Source organism: Paramisgurnus dabryanus, chromosome 18, assembly GCF_030506205.2.
Source record: "Paramisgurnus dabryanus chromosome 18, PD_genome_1.1, whole genome shotgun sequence".
NCBI lineage: Eukaryota > Metazoa > Chordata > Actinopteri > Cypriniformes > Cobitidae > Paramisgurnus > Paramisgurnus dabryanus.
This window is the reverse complement of record NC_133354.1, coordinates 37,346,047-37,361,566: the sequence shown is the minus strand read 5'-3', so window position 1 is coordinate 37,361,566 and position 15,520 is coordinate 37,346,047. Positions and strand designations below refer to the sequence as shown.

Sequence of the window (15,520 nt, the reverse complement as noted above, 5' to 3'; positions counted from 1 at the left end):
ACACATTGAACAATATACGTACAATCAGTGCATTCCATTAATGGAATACTTTTAAAAGTAATTTTCCCCAATACTGTGTACAATATATAAAAGGGGATGAGGTAAACTAGGTCTAATCCAGGTATTGTGATTTGGGGGATAATGTTGGCTCTCTAATTGTTATTTTTCTTCTTTTTTAGTTCCTCATCAACTACACTTTTGAAGTGTTCAAAACTGTTGAACACAACACCTTCAAAACCTGAAGTGGTGGACTTCCTAGTTGCTGGGCAATAGGTAAATATTTTTTGGCTACTTTCAGCAGCCTTGTCTTTGGATGGCGTGTATCTCTTACGCTGCCCACCACACTGGGGTACATGGCAGGCCCCACAAGGCTTTGTGGATTTATAAGGCTTCATTGGTTTGGATGTCAGCGCAGGAGGCGGTGTGAAAGGTATGACCCCTTGACTGCTGGATGCCCCACAGAGCATCATGGATGGTCCCTGTGGCTGTGCAGGAACCACTACAAGGACAGGTGCATTTGACGCTCTGGGTGGGATGTACGTGGCCACAGGGGGTTTAGGTTGAATGGGCCAGTTCACAAACTCTTCCACATCTATCCTGCAAAAAGAAATCATACATACGATGATGAGTATAATTCATGAGAAATAATGGGTATGACTATCAATTTACATGGTTTGTTGTGTTTAAACCATTCAGCTGATGAATTCAGATATGTTCACATGTAAGCAATAAGGTATGAGAGGCTGTGCTGTATCGTGAATAAATAACGGCTGAAGCACTTGCCTCAAGTACCTTATTGCTTTTATAAAACAGTTACCACACAATATTAAAGTAAAAAATTGTATTAGTGCATCTTTCATGAAGTTAAATCAGTAAAAGCATTTCTTCTGCTAGAAAAAAATAGTCCCTGACCGTGAACAACAATGTTCCAATAAGTGTAATATGCATGAAAGCTCAAATAAAAACAACAAACTGTTCTCAAACTTTGTCTCATTCTATATTTATGTTGATACGTTTGGTTGCTAAGGGTTTTACAGCTTACCTTCGCTTCTGACCATGCCTTTTCCCAGCTGCATGACATAGGCTCTGGTACTGAACCTGAGGTCGATCTGGAGCTGGAAAAGATTCTGGCAGAGTAGGAGCTGCTGGCATTGGTTCTTCTGACAGCACTCTTTGGTGGGGTTTCACCTTTGGCATTACGGTTGCCCTGTAGTTAGCCTTCTTCTCTTCCCGTGCCATGAATGTAGAGATGGACTTGGCATTCAGATTGGGCAGAGGAATGGAGAGACCATTAAGAATGGGATCGTCTCTGACTCGGTCTACAATCCTTTTATACTGGCCCTTGATTGCATTGGTGATTTTAGTGGGGGAGGTGAGACGACTGGCAGGTGGCCGGTTTTTCAGCATCTTAATAACGAGGTAACACAGACGACTATCCTCAGTCACCTGGGCTGCCTCATCCAAGAAAACTTTGTCTTCTGTGCGGCTCTGCTCTCAGGTGTATCAGCTCCCAAGCATCTGCCAAACAGGGTGTAACCCCACCTAGACTCATACCTTTTTACAAAGTTGGCTGCTGACCTGTCATGCTCATGCAGTGCAGCGACTGCAGTGGCAATCTTCAGCCTTAGGTCAGCTGGCACTAGGTGACGGTCACTGTCGTCTGCCAGTTCTAAAAGGAGCAGGGCCAAGGCTTCCACTTCCTCCAGCCCAGGAAGATGCAGATGGCTCTGGGTCATCAGCACATCCTGCATAGCAGGACTGTCCTCCTCCTCCACCTGTTCTGATTGAGTGAGGATGACATGTTTGTCACTGACAGCGTCCATAGGATCCTCCTCTGACTCTACACCCATGTCCACACCCTCATCTGCCAGCTTGTCCTCACTTTGTTCAGCCGTCTCCTCTTCTTCACGGGACTGCTCTTCCTCAACTGCAAAATATGAAATGTACTAATCAACAGTGGGTCTAGGCAGTTACAACAACTAACAGTAGACTAATACAAAATGGCAATGCTGCAGTTCATTTGTTTCATAATATGTAAAATAAAACTACATCTTGCATACTTGTCATGGATAGAATATGCATCATATTTATAGGTATTTGATCACTTAGGGCCAGACTTCCTAAACAGGGCAAATTAGCATGCAAGCGCAATTCCAAAATTGTGTGAATCATTTAAATATTCTCCTCCCAAAATGTTTTTGTCTGAAAGGGAAACTCCTAGAAATGCATATGCAATAAGATCAGTCGCAAAAAGAACTAAACCCTAACCCTTTTAGCACTAATGATCCACTGCGCGTCTTTAGTAACTCCTGACATCGCTATTTACTGCCAAAATGATGGTTTGTGCTGGAGCACGCAGTTAGTAAATCTGGCCCTTAGTATGTATTTATATTGTTATAATGCAAGATTGTGTACCTTGCTGGGCATAGTAATCCCTTGCAGTAAAGCTGGTTGACTGGCACATGGCATACTCTACTCCAAGGAGCTCCACCTCGTCTGGGTCCTTGTATACAGCAGGGTAGGGCATTGGAGCAGCAAAGTTAGGCTCGAGGACATGCTCTTTACCGAAGAGCACCTCAGCCTTCTGATTTATGCGCTGAATCTGCTGCGGGTCCGTACACCACGTCTGCCTGCCATGACCACCAGCAACACGGAGTGATTCCATGCGGTTGTTCCACTGCACAGCAAATGCAATCAGATACACCTGAAAGACATGACCATTCATGTATGATTGTACATCAGAAAGTAATTTTGATTACAAAGTGGGCATCGCCCAGCAGCATGACATACAATAAGTCTTTTTTACACAATAGGCTATTTTGTGTGTGTGCATCTCATCCACCCAGTTGATGCTATGTGAACAGCATAGAGCTCACACACTCACAGGAAATGAGGGTAGCGCAAAAGCATGGAGGATGCAGGTAAAATATGCCTATGAACAATGACGTGAAATCAATCGTTTTTTAAATATTAAAGCTGTTTATACTTACTTGGAATGGCATAACTCCACATCTCTGTGAGGGAATGGCATTGTACAGGTGTGAGTGCAAGCCTTCCAAGGAGCTACTGCCTCGCCGACACCTGTATTTGTTCAGGGAGACCCCATTCAGCACCACAACCTTCACTGACACGTACAGCTGTATGCCAGGGGGGTCCTTTAAAACAAACATTGCTATTTTATTATGGTGTCTGTGAGTTTGTATGATTTTACAATGATTAGTTCAAAATAGTGTGTTCAAAGTAGTGTTTACCCACCTGCATACAACTTAGATGCTTGCTTGCAATTGCCCAATGAGAATCCACTGCCTGTGCTGATTTGAACAGGTGGATTCCATCAATGTCCAGGCCTGCAGGTCCCTTGAACTCCGTAATGATGGACTCAATTGCTGAAGCTGTCTCCTGTAACAATCATTCCAATTTATTTAATAGAGTTATATCGCTTAAAATGTGAAATTATTTCAATAATTAAAAGTATTTCCCAAAAAGAAATATAGTATTGTGAGAACTTAGTTAATTTCAGTGAAGTATGTTTTCAGCTTTTTATACATAAAGATTATACATGGATTAATATTACACTTTACCTCAACGCCACGGGTGATCCGTCTTACATAGGACCTGATTTGATGAGGTTTAAGGAAGGCTATCATGTCCTCGTCTGAAAGTTTGGCGTACAACTCCTGGTTGCCCTTCCTGACTGCCTGGATTAGGAGCATCATATCGCTCTTGTTGTAGGCCAGCACTGCACCTGCAAGGGCACTCATGAACACCCCATACTTGGCATGGCTCTGTTTAATGACAACAGCATCCCAGCGGTGCAGCCAGTGTCGGATGTCCAGTCGGATCAAAGTGCCCTTCTGCACCCAGTCCCTGAACACATTCTCCAGGAAGGACGAAGCACTGTCACTGAAACAAAACAAATTTTTAGCATGTGTTCTTTGTTTTTTTTTAACATTAAATGAATGACAAATTTTATCAGGGTATATGTATGTGTTATTACCTACCGACAACAGTTGTTATCTGCATATATGACAGCTGGTGCAGGAGCCCTAGCTCGTTCAAAGCGGGCCATCAGACCTTTGGCCATACGTCTGTAGCACCCCTCAGACTCTGCTGCCACCACCACTGTGGTCAAAAACTGGCCCCACTCGTTCAGCACACTGGTGATATACTGCATGGTGCCCTGGCCATCACCATATATCTTCTTAAGTACCTGAAAAAACAGAAAGCAGAACATCAATTTGATAGTTTCTATCAATAACCTGTCTGCCCAATATAATTTATATGAATTACAATGCATGTACATTTTGTATCCTCCACATTTGAACGCTGAACAGTGAGGCTAAAGTCAAACAATAGGTTGGCTCAAGTCATTTTAAAGTGACTAAATAAATATTAAGTTTGCTTAACTTCATGAATTGATAGAATACACATACCTTTTTTGTGCCATCAATGCAGAGGATTTCTCCAGTAACACTGAGGATTGAGGCTCTGTACACAGACACCTTTTCCATCTCCATGATCATGTGCGCACGCCTCAGCACACGGGCACAAGGAAGGGGAGTCCGGGCCAGAGGAGGGGTGTAAGTACCAACAGCTTTGACAAAGGACAGGATGCTCTTCTGAGACGATGCAGATCCAGCTGTGTGGGCTTCATAAAGCAGAGTCTGGTACAGGTCACGGCGCTCCACATACCACTCATCATGTCCCTGCTGCAGCAGTCTCTGGACTTTGTTCATGGACACACTGTTGACCCTGTCATTCAGAAGAATAACCACGCCTTTGTCAATAGCACGCTTCCCACACAGTATGGCAGGAAACATGCTTCTGATGGCTGGGGCCAAGTTCATCAGAATCTTGGGACTATGTGCCAGCCAAATGTACTGCTGAACATGATGACTGTCCTCATCTTCACTGTCTGCGTCACCATGTGTCTTACTCACTGCCCGCCTCATCTTTTCACAATGTGAACACTTCAGCTTCTCTGTCAAGAGGGTGTAATTGTACTTCATCCCACACACTTGCCTAGCATAACTACCAAAGCCTTTCTTCTCAAGGTATTCATCTGGTGATGCAGGGCAGTTGGAGCTAGGGCAGCGGATCTTGGCTTGCATCACACCAACTGGGCGCCAGAAGAAGACAGGGGTTGTGAAAAAGGCCATCATGTTGGGCAGTCCTCCCTTGACAGAAGTAGGAATTGGGGGTGGGTGGAACTCCATCTTCTCCTTTAAAAGCCTTGTCTCCACAATCTCTCCTTTGGCATTCTTGTACTTTGAAGGCCTCTCAAACAGACCATACGTCTCATCATATTTCAGCCACTTGATGTTAGGAGGAGCTATATCATTGGCTTGTGTAGATGGAGGTGGATTCTCCCAGTATTTCTGCCAGCCCTCTCGCAAGATGCCACTGGTTTCTTGGTGAGCTCTCCTCAGGTGGTCAGTTGTGTGGAGACCGCTACCTCAGACTCTTCAAGGACAGTCTCTGTAGAAAAAATCAGACAAAATGTATTGAGCACATTGCTTAAGATGTGAATATAATGACACACAAACATTATCACAATAAATAAAGTTTGTTTCTATTTTCCATGTTATCAGATCTTATTTTAGATAACACAAATTATATTTGATATAAACATTTTAGTATAGAGCTGCTACAAAAAATATAGACAATAGTTATTTTTTTATATATTTAAACATATCACATCTACAAATTTAATTGATTTTTGAATGTGTTATCTAAATGCCAACAAAGCATTTAGACATTAAATCTGTTACACTGAAAAAGGGCAGCTAGCTTGATAATATCCCTCACCCTGCTGAAAATTTGAAAAAGTGAAATACTAAACCTACTGTCATCATTATCAGTGCCATAAAATGTGTGATATTTCGGCAGTGTATTTAGTCAGATGTTTGAAATACATCAGTAAGAAAATGTTATATGAATTTTAAAATAAGAGTTATGGTGTGTTAAATGTTAATTACCAGCAGCTGCCAACAATTCAGCATCACTGGCATAGTCAGGATCCTGCTGGAACTTTGAAACTGTAGATTCAGCCTTCTTTCCCTTGTCTTTCCTTGACTCCTGTTCATGCAGAAAATAAAGGAATTGTAGAAAAAACATAAGAAGTTGTATTGTACCACATAAGCACAAGTACTTACACTGTTACCACTTCCTATGTCTAAAACACAAGCTTTTGTGCAGAGTAAACATCCATGATTTCTATCTGTTGTAATAAAACAGAAACAGATTCAGATTAGTTTCTTCTTTTCAAACTGTACAGGGGACTAAACACTGGAAAACCAGGAGATGCAAAACATGTACACAAGAAACAGTGCTGCTAATACTATTACTTAAAGTAGAACTAAAAGGGTATTTTGTAAAATAATAATCATAAAAAATACTACACAAGTACTGAGTAATCTTTATTGATGTTATCTGATTTACATTTTAATGTGATATTTTTATATGATTAGCTGAAAGTTCAAAAGGTAATGGTTTTATAATTTTAGACTATATTTTTGCTTGCCTTGTGTTGTCAGTGTTTTAACATGTTATTGACTGTTAATGGCTTATCAGTTACTATGAGACAAAATAGTTTAGATTAGAGATAGCCGTACAAAACAGGCCTAAACTATTGAATGTACAGTATGTAGTCAGTCAATTCCAACAGGAAAAACTGACAGTAGTACTAGCAATAAGTAAAATATACCTGTATTCGGATAGTAGTTTAGTCTTAATGTCCAGCCCTGATTGTGTTTGGGTATTTCCAAAGTATTTAATTTGAGTAAAATATTACAAAGACTCGAAGAACTGCAGTTTACGATGCACGTTAGCAGTTAAATTAGATGGGCGATTATATTTTCCCTATTAATGTTTTTAAAAACTTTAATAACTTTGTAATTACTGCACGTAAATCCACGCAAATCCATACAAAAAGCGGTTAGAAAGCATTTATATGAATATACTGGTAAATATACTGGACTTACCTCTTGTTTGCTGTAACCGATCAACTCAATCAACTGATGATGGTAGTGTTATTTACGCTTGTCACTCACATGATGCACTTAATATTCAAAGCATCGGCGCCATCCGATTGGTGGGTTGAGGAAGCGACCTGCTCAACAGAGCTCAGTAATTGGTTGGTTGAGCAGCTCAACTCGCTCAACGGCGCTCAATGATTGGTCGGCATAGGGACTTGGAGGAGAGAACGCCTGGGAATACCAGGTGCTGTAAGCGTTTAAATAATTCATTATTTATTTATGTCATTTTTTCCCATGAATGCGTCCTTTCTGTAAGCGTTCTCCCATGGCATGGCGTTGCCACATTAGTTTTGAAGTGTCTCTCGAATCGAGTCCGCACTCGCTTACAGCCACGCCACCCTGAGCACGCCTGCTCTCGTCTGATCTCGGAAGCCAAGCAGGGTTGGGCCTGGTTAGTACTTGGATGGGAGACCGCCTGGGAATACCAGGTGCTGTAAGCATTTAATTAATTAATTATTTATGTCATTTTTTCCCATGAATGCGTTCTTTCTGTAAGCGTTCACTGATGTCATGGCGTTGCCACATAAGTATTGAAGTGTCTATCGAATCGAATCAGCGCTCGTTTACGGCCACACCACCCTGAGCACGCTCGCTCTCGTCTGATCTCGGAAGCCAAGCAGGGTCGGGCCTGGTTAGTACTTGGATGGGAGATCGCCTGGGAACACCAGGTTCTGTAAGCATTTAATTAATTAAATATTTATTTATGTCATTTTTTCCCATGAATGCGTCCTTTCTGTAAGCGTTCTCCCATGGCATGGCGTTGCCACATTAGTTTTGAAGTGTCTATCGAATCGATGCAGCACTCGCTTACGGCCACACCACCCTGAGCACGCCCGCTCTCGTCTGATCTCGGAAGCCAAGCAGGGTCGGGCCTGGTTAGTACTTGGATGGGAGACCGCCTGGGAATACCAGTTGCTGTAAGCATTTAATTAATTAATTATTTGTTTATATCATTTTTTCCCATGAATGCGTCCTTTCTGTAAGCATTTACCGATGTCATTGCGTTGCCACATTAGCCTTGAAGTGTCTATCGAATCGAGTCAGCACTCGTTTACGGCCACACCACCCTGAGCACGCCCGCTCTCGTCTGATCTCGGATGCCAAGCAGGCTCGGGCCTGGTTAGTACTTGGATGGGAAACCGCCTGGGAATACCAGGTGCTGTGAGCATTTAATTAATTAAATATTTATTTATGTCATTTTTTCCCATGAATGCATCCTTTCTGTAAGCGTTCTCCCATGGCATGGCGTTGCCACATTAGTTTTGAAGTGTCTCTCGAATCGAGTCTGCACTCGCTTACGGCCACACCACCCTGAGCACGCCCGCTCTCGTCTGATCTTGGAAGCCAAGCAGGGTCAGGCCTGGTTAGTACTTGGATGGGAGACCGCCTGGGAATACCAGGTGCTGTAAGCGTTTAAATAATTAATTATTTATTTATGTCATTTTTTCCCATGAATGCGTCCTTTCTGTAAGCATTTACCGATGTCATTGCGTTGCCACATTAGCCTTGAACTGTCTATCGAATCGAGTCAACACTCGTGTACGGCCACACCACCCTGAGCACGCCCGCTCTCGTCTGATCTCGGATGCCAAGCAGGCTCGGGCCTGGTTAGTACTTGGATGGGAAACCGCCTGGGAATACCAGGTGCTGTGAGCATTTAATTAATTAAATATTTATTTATGTCATTTTTTCCCATGAATGCATCCTTTCTGTAAGCGTTCTCCCATGGCATGGCGTTGCCACATTAGTTTTGAAGTGTCTCTCGAATCGAGGCTGCACTCGTTTACGGCCACACCACCCTGAGCACGCCCGCTCTCGTCTGATCTCGGAAGCCAAGCAGGGTCGGGCCTGGTTAGTACTTGGATGGGAGACCGCCTGGGAATACCAGGTGCTGTAAGCTTTTAAATAATTAATTATTTATTTATGTCATTTTTTCCCATGAATGCGTCCTTTCTGTAAGCGTTCTCCCATGGCATGGTGTTGCCACATTAGTTTTGAAGTGTCTCTCGAATCGAGGCAGCACTCGCTTACGGCCACACCACCCTGAGCACGCCCGCTCTCGTCTGATTTTGGAAGCCAAGCAGGGTCAGGCCTGGTTAGTACTTGAATGGGAGACCGCCTGGGAATACCAGGTGCTATAAGCATTTAATTTATTTATTTATGTCATTTTTTCCCATAATTACGTCCTTTTTGTGAGCATTTACCGATGTCATTGCGTTGCCACATTAGTCTTGAAGTGTCTCTCGAATCGTGGTCTTAAGTCTATGTTGTTTTTGGGTTGGTATGGCACATTTAATATGACATTATTTATTAAATAAAAACACGTTTAATTTTAATAAAACATTTTCACCACACTTCAGTGTCTATAACATTTAGCTTTTTTTACATATCTGAATTCTGATAACTGAGAAGTAAAGACACAACTGTCTTCTTTTTAAAGATATCAAAATTGTGTCTGTAGGTCAAAGGGTTTTGGAACTACAGCTGTTTTAGTTTGTGCATGTAAATTTCATGATTTGGCCTGAAAACGGCTGTCTGGCTTAACAGGTTAAGTATTTATTTTTCTTTATTTTAATGGTTTTAAGTTGTGTTGCTTTTAATGCAAGGGGACTAATGAACATGGGAAAATTTGAAAAAGTAATAGAAAAATGTAAAAGGGAAGATATTATTGCTTTTCAAGAAACGAATTGGAAAGAAAATAGGATGATTTAGTATGAAAAGAGATGGGATGGAAATATTTTATATAATAATGGTGATGGAAGGCTGGGAAGAGGTGTGGCTTTTTTATTGAAGCATGATGTGTTTAAAGTGAGTAAAATTGTGTATAAGGATAACATTGGGAAATGTATGGTGATTGAGATCAATTATGAAGGAAAAAACTTGATTTTAGTGAATGTACATGCACCTGTGGAGGAGAAGGAAAAGAAAGAGTTTTTTAACATTTTAAGAAATATTGTAAGGAAACATAAAGAGGTAATAATGATGGGGGATTTTAATACTGTGTTCAGTAAACAAGATATGGCAGAAGGAATGGTTTTTAAAAACGATATGGGAAGAAAAGAATTAAAAATTGTAATGGGTGAAAATAATATGATAGATGTGTGGAGGGAAAGAAATGCAAGGAAAATTGAATTTTCAAGAAGACAAATAACGGGGCAGTTTGAATGCCAAACCAGAATTGATTTTGTTTTATGTACAAGAAATGTGGAGAATTTTATAGAAAATATGAAGTATGAGGAAACAAGTTTTAGTGATCATAAGTTTTTATTTTTTAAGTTGGACTGGAGTAAAATGCAAAGAGGACCAGGAGTTTGGATTTTAAATACACAAATTTTAAAGGATGAGCACTATGTGTCAAAGGTTAAGGAAATTATAGAAAAAGAAAAGGAAAATGGAATGTATAAAGAGGATAAGAGGATATGGTGGGAAAATGTTAAGTTTTTAATTAAAAAATATTCAATGAAATATTGTAGTTTAATACAAAAATGTAAAAAATACAAAGACAAAAGAAATGAAATTAAGTTTAGAAATGGAATTAAACAAAGAGAATAAGGACATACAAAAGATTAGGGAAATTGAAGAAAAATTAAAAGAAATAGAAGAAAAGAAATATGAGGGGGCGATGCTAAGAAGTAAAGCAAAATATGTGGTGGAGGGAGAAAAATGTACCAAGTTCTTTTTTGGTCTGGAGAAAAGCAGAGGGAAAGCTGAAACAATAAAAGAAATAAGGGGTTCAAATGGAGGAATTGTAAAAGGAAATGAAAAGATTTTAGGAGAAATTAAGATTTTTTATGAGGATTTGTTTAGTGCAAGGAGCGTGGAAGAGGAGAAAATGAACAAACTTTTAAATATGATAAAAACAACAGTAAGTGAGGAGAATAAAAAGGAATGTGACCAAGTGATCAGAGAGGAAGAGATTGAAATAGCAATAAATCAATTGAATAAAAATAAAAGTCCTGGAATAGATGGTTTGGGAACAGAATTTTATGTGTGTTTTAAAGGATTTTTAACAAAGATTTTAAATGAGGTTTTTAAAGAGATTTTTGAAAAAGGAGAAATAAATGAAAGAACAAGGATGGGTTTAATGAAGCTGATATTTAAAAAGAAAGGAGAAAAAGTAGATTTAAAAAACTATAGACCAATCACGATGCTGAATACGGATTTGAAGATTTTAGCGAAAGTTTTAGCCAACAGGTTAAAGGAAATAATGCCAAGTATAATTACAACGAATCAAGCATATGGAGTTAAAGGGAGAGATATTGCAGATATTACGATGAGTATAAGAGACACTATATGGTACATGAAAGAAAAAAATGAAGAGGGATATATAATCAGTTTGGACTTTGAAAAAGCTTTTGATAGAGTGGAGCATGGGTATTTATTTGGAATTTTAAAGAGTTTTGGTTTTGGAGAAAATTTTATTAAATGGATTAAGATTTTATATAAGGGTGCATTAACAAAAATAAAATGTAATGGTTTTTTAACAGACTGTTTTAAAATTACATGATCAATTAGACAGGGTTGTCCGCTCTCAGCATTATTATACTCGCTGGTATCAGAACCTTTAGGACTAGCCATAAGACAAAATGAGAAAATAATAGGCATAGAAATTGAAGGGAATAAAGCAGATGGAAAGTTTTTCAATATGCTGATGACATAACGTTAATTGTAAAAGGACAAGAAAGTATCAAAGAAGTTATGAAGGTTGTAGGAAAATATTGTAGAGGGTCTGGAAGCAAAATAAATGAGGATAAAACAACATATATGAGATTTGGTAAAGCCAAGGATTTAAAAGATTGCTTTGATTTTAAAGAAGTTGAAAAAATGAGGAGTTTAGGTGTTTTAATGGGGAAGAATGAGAAGAAAGTAAGAGAGGAAATGTGGGAACAAATGGTAACCGAAATAGAGAGAAGGTTAAATTTTTGGAAACTAAGAACTTTAAATATGAAAGGGAAGGTTTTAATTTTAAATGTTTTAATGGTGTCTAAACTTTGGTATATTTTATATGTATCCGAAATGCCTGTATGGATGGAACAAAGGTTGAAGAAATGTTTTCTTGATTTTATATGGGAGGGGAAACCATTGAGGATTGCATACAACACAATTTTAGGGGTGGTGGAAAAGGGCGGTTTAGGCTTAATGGATGTGGAACAACGAAAAAATGCTTTGAGAGTGAAAATTATTAAGAAATATTTAAATGAAGATATCAAAACTGGTTGGAAGAAAACAATGAAATACTTCTTAAACAAAGCTGGTAATTTCAATTTAGGGGATGGAATTTTATGGACGAAAACAAAAGTCTGGATGACGGAAGGACTACCTGAGTTTTATAGGGACATTTTAAGTGCCTGGGGAAAGTTTTTAACGAAAATTTAGTATGATCCGCATGGGAGAGAAAACATTTTGAATCAACCTTTGTTCTTAAATAACAATATTTTAAAACAAGGGAAAGGAATATTTTTTAAGAAATGGATGGAAGTGGGGATAACGAAGGTAAGAGATATTTTGTATGAGTTTAAAGAGGGGTTTTTACCGATAAAGTATGTGATGGATGCAATGGAACTAGCAAAAGAAGAATATAATAAAACAGAAATAACCAACAAATATGAAATGATTAAGAATGCAATACCAAGAGACTGGATTAAAAGAATAGAGTGTATGGATGAAGATCCAAAAGAAATGAATATTTATGTGAAAATGGAGGAAAATACTGTTGATTTTAAAGAATGTAATGTAAAAAGGTTTTATTGTGTTTTTAGAGATGGAGTTTTTAAAGTGCCAATTGTAAATGAGTACTGGTTGGGAAAATTCAAAGATTTAACAGAGGAGGATATATGGGGAAACATGAAGGGTAAATGTGTGGAAACAAAATTGCAAAGTTTAGAGTATCTTATAAGACAAAAAGTGGTTTTTACAGAGTCGGTTTTATATAAAATTGTTTTAGCTCAAAATGCAATGTGTAAAGTGTGCAAGGAAAAAGAAGAGGGGATTTTACATATGTTCTTATTTTGCACAGAATTGGAGAATTTTTTAAGGAAATCTAAAAGTATGATTAAAGATTTAATTGTGGATTGGAATTAAAATGAAATTGAATGGAACAGAGTGGTTATGTTTGGTTGGGAAAAGAAATGTCAAAACAAGAAGTTTATAAATCTGTGTATAATGATGATGAAAAGTGCAATTTGGGAAAGGAGAACTGTGGCAAAAAAAGAAAACATTGTGATGGATGTTTGGAATGTTTTTAAAAGGAGAACAGAATCATATATAGAAAAACTGTATGTGCATTTTAAGTGTACAAAAATGTTGCAAACTTTTTATGATGTTTTTACAAGAGAAGTCTGTTGTGTTTTAGAGGAAATAAACTGGAAGTTACCAGATGCTGATGAAAACCCTATTTCAGTTTGGATGCAAGTGATTTTAAGGGTGTAAATAAGTAATGTATGTAAATGTTTGAATGTATTATTTATGGTTTTGATTTTTGTGCTGTACTGAAATGAAAAAAAAAAAAAAAAGCACGCCCGCTCCTGTCTGATCTCGGAAGCCAAGCAGGGTCGGGCCTGGTTAGTACTTGGATGGGAGACCGCCTGGGAATACCAGGTGCTGTAAGCGTTTAAATAATTAATTATTTATTTATGTCATTTTTTCCCATGAATGCGTCCTTTCTGTAAGCGTTCTCCCATGGCATGGCCACATTAGTTTTGAAGTGTCTCTCGAATCGAGTCAGCACTCGTTTACGGCCACACCACCCTGAGCACGCCCGCTCTCGTCTGATCTCGGAAGCCAAGCAGGGTCGGACCCGGATAGTACTTAGATGGGAGACCGACTGGGAATACCAGGTGCTGTAAGCATTTAATTAATTAATTATTTATGTCATTTTTTCCCATGAATGCGTTCTTTCTGTAAGCGTTCACTGATGTCTTGGCGTCGCCACATAAGTCTTGAAGTGTCTATCGAATCGAGTCAGCACTCGCTTACGGCCACACCACCCTGAGCACGCCCGCTCTCGTCTGATCTCGGAAGCCAAGCAGGGTCGGGCCTAGTTAGTACTTGGATGGGAGACCGCCTGGGAATACCAGGTGATGTAAGCATTTAATTAATTAAATATTTATTTATGTCATTTTTTCCCATGAATGCGTCCTTTCTGTAAGCGTTCTCCCATGGCATGGCGTTGCCACATTAGTTTTGAAGTGTCTCTCGAATCGAGTCAGCACTCGCTTACGGCCACACCACCCTGAGCACGTCCGCTCTCGTCTGATCTCGTAAGCCAAGCAGGGTCGGGCCTGGTTAGTACTTGGATGGGAGACCGCCTGGGAATACCAGGTGCTGTAAGCATTTAATTAATAATTTATTTATTTATGTAATTTTTTCCCATAATTACGTCCTTTTTGTAAGCATTTACCGATGTCATTGCGTTGCCACATTAGTCTTGAAGTGTCTCTCGAATCGAGTCAGCACTCGCTTACGGCCACACCACCCTGAGGGCGCTATTGAGCAATCAGGAAGTGAGTTGGCTGCAGTAGAGAGAGGAAGGCTCTCTCATTGTTTATGTTTGTTAGTGTTTGTAGTTTTTATTTTTATATCGATTGAGTTTTGTTTGTTAGTGATTTTTTTGTTTTGTTTAAACCACCTAACAGCAGCTTTTGGCTGGCTGGAGGGTGGTTAAATCGTGATTTTTCGTGGTTTGTTTTTGTTTTTCGTGTTTGTTTTTCATTTGAAATGGAAGGACCTACGGCTAATGACCTGGAAATGGCGGCGGAGAAACGGAACGGCAATGACACTGGACCTGAACATCGACCACGAGCTGGAAACCAAAAGGATACAGGTGTTAGGAATTTTGAGCAAAGGAAATACATGAAGGAAGCAACAGTGATTGTAAATGTGGACAATGCTAATGGAGTAAAGGCGGAGGATATAATTAAAGTGATATAATAATAATAATAATATAATTAAAGTGAAAATTGGAGAAGGAAACGTTCTGGCAGTAAGACCAAGACAAAATAAGGAATATGAACTGACCCTGGAGAAGGAGGAAATGTGTGATGAGTTAATGGATGGACTAATGATAAAAGGAACAAACTGTGAGGTGAGGAGATTACAAATCAGAGAATATGTCGTTTCCTTCATGCATTTGCCGGTTTACCTGGAGGATAACGAAATTTTAGAAAAATTGCAAGGTTGGGGCGTTTTGCCAATATCAAAAATTAAAAGAAGGTTGTATCCGGGCACTGGAATCGAGGACGGGACAAGGTTTGCGAGAGTGAGGTTCCCCAAGGAAGTGGTTTCACTCCCATACAGCACGAAGCTGGAAACAGTGGAAGGGCCGCAATATTTTAGGGTGATGCACAGCCATCAGGTAAAAACCTGTCGGCTGTGCATGAGCCCAGACCATCTAATGAAAGATTGCCCTGATTTTAAGTGCTACAAATTCAATTTTTTCAATTCAATTCAATTTTATTTATATAGCGCTTTTCACAAAAGTCAAT

At 39.4% G+C, this 15,520-nt stretch overlaps 1 protein-coding gene, 3 non-coding genes and 8 pseudogenes across 5 annotated transcripts in view; 11 read left to right on the top strand and 1 right to left on the bottom strand.

Annotated features, from left to right (window-relative positions):
- The window catches only part of LOC135752952 (uncharacterized), a 2,786-nt gene extending 109 nt beyond the window's left edge, over positions 1-2,677 (bottom strand). Inside the window, exons 1-3 of one of the 2 annotated variants that reach the window (XM_065271251.1) lie at positions 2,416-2,677; positions 1,043-1,927; positions 1-597 (exon numbers count right to left, since the gene is read on the bottom strand). The exon at positions 1-597 is cut by the window's left edge and continues 109 nt beyond it. In XM_065271251.1, the coding sequence (XP_065127323.1) occupies positions 1,443-1,927; positions 2,416-2,665 (735 nt within the window). In that variant the 5' untranslated portion in view covers positions 2,666-2,677 and the 3' untranslated portion in view covers positions 1-597; positions 1,043-1,442. Of the gene's footprint in view, positions 598-1,042; positions 1,928-2,415 lie in introns of those variants that run through there. The other variant, XM_065271250.1, reaches the window with a different exon arrangement.
- A 4,681-nt stretch (positions 2,678-7,358) lies between these two features.
- LOC135752969 (5S ribosomal RNA) lies at positions 7,359-7,477 on the top strand. The gene has a single exon (XR_010533416.1). It is a non-coding gene; the product is annotated as a 5S ribosomal RNA (ribosomal RNA).
- A 121-nt stretch (positions 7,478-7,598) lies between these two features.
- LOC135753107 (5S ribosomal RNA) lies at positions 7,599-7,717 on the top strand (annotated as a pseudogene).
- Positions 7,718-7,842: 125 nt separating this feature from the next.
- LOC135753005 (5S ribosomal RNA) lies at positions 7,843-7,961 on the top strand. Its single transcript, XR_010533450.1, has one exon. It is a non-coding gene; the product is annotated as a 5S ribosomal RNA (ribosomal RNA).
- Positions 7,962-8,086: 125 nt separating this feature from the next.
- On the top strand, positions 8,087-8,205 carry LOC135753115 (5S ribosomal RNA; annotated as a pseudogene).
- Positions 8,206-8,330: 125 nt separating this feature from the next.
- On the top strand, positions 8,331-8,449 carry LOC135753070 (5S ribosomal RNA; annotated as a pseudogene).
- Positions 8,450-8,574: 125 nt separating this feature from the next.
- Positions 8,575-8,693, top strand: LOC135753144 (5S ribosomal RNA; annotated as a pseudogene).
- Positions 8,694-8,818: 125 nt separating this feature from the next.
- LOC135753147 (5S ribosomal RNA) lies at positions 8,819-8,937 on the top strand. Its single transcript, XR_010533468.1, has one exon. It is a non-coding gene; the product is annotated as a 5S ribosomal RNA (ribosomal RNA).
- A 125-nt stretch (positions 8,938-9,062) lies between these two features.
- Positions 9,063-9,181, top strand: LOC135753143 (5S ribosomal RNA; annotated as a pseudogene).
- Positions 9,182-13,766: 4,585 nt separating this feature from the next.
- LOC135753068 (5S ribosomal RNA) lies at positions 13,767-13,885 on the top strand (annotated as a pseudogene).
- Positions 13,886-14,006: 121 nt separating this feature from the next.
- On the top strand, positions 14,007-14,125 carry LOC135753062 (5S ribosomal RNA; annotated as a pseudogene).
- Positions 14,126-14,250: 125 nt separating this feature from the next.
- On the top strand, positions 14,251-14,369 carry LOC135753059 (5S ribosomal RNA; annotated as a pseudogene).
- Positions 14,370-15,520: the final 1,151 nt, after the last annotated feature.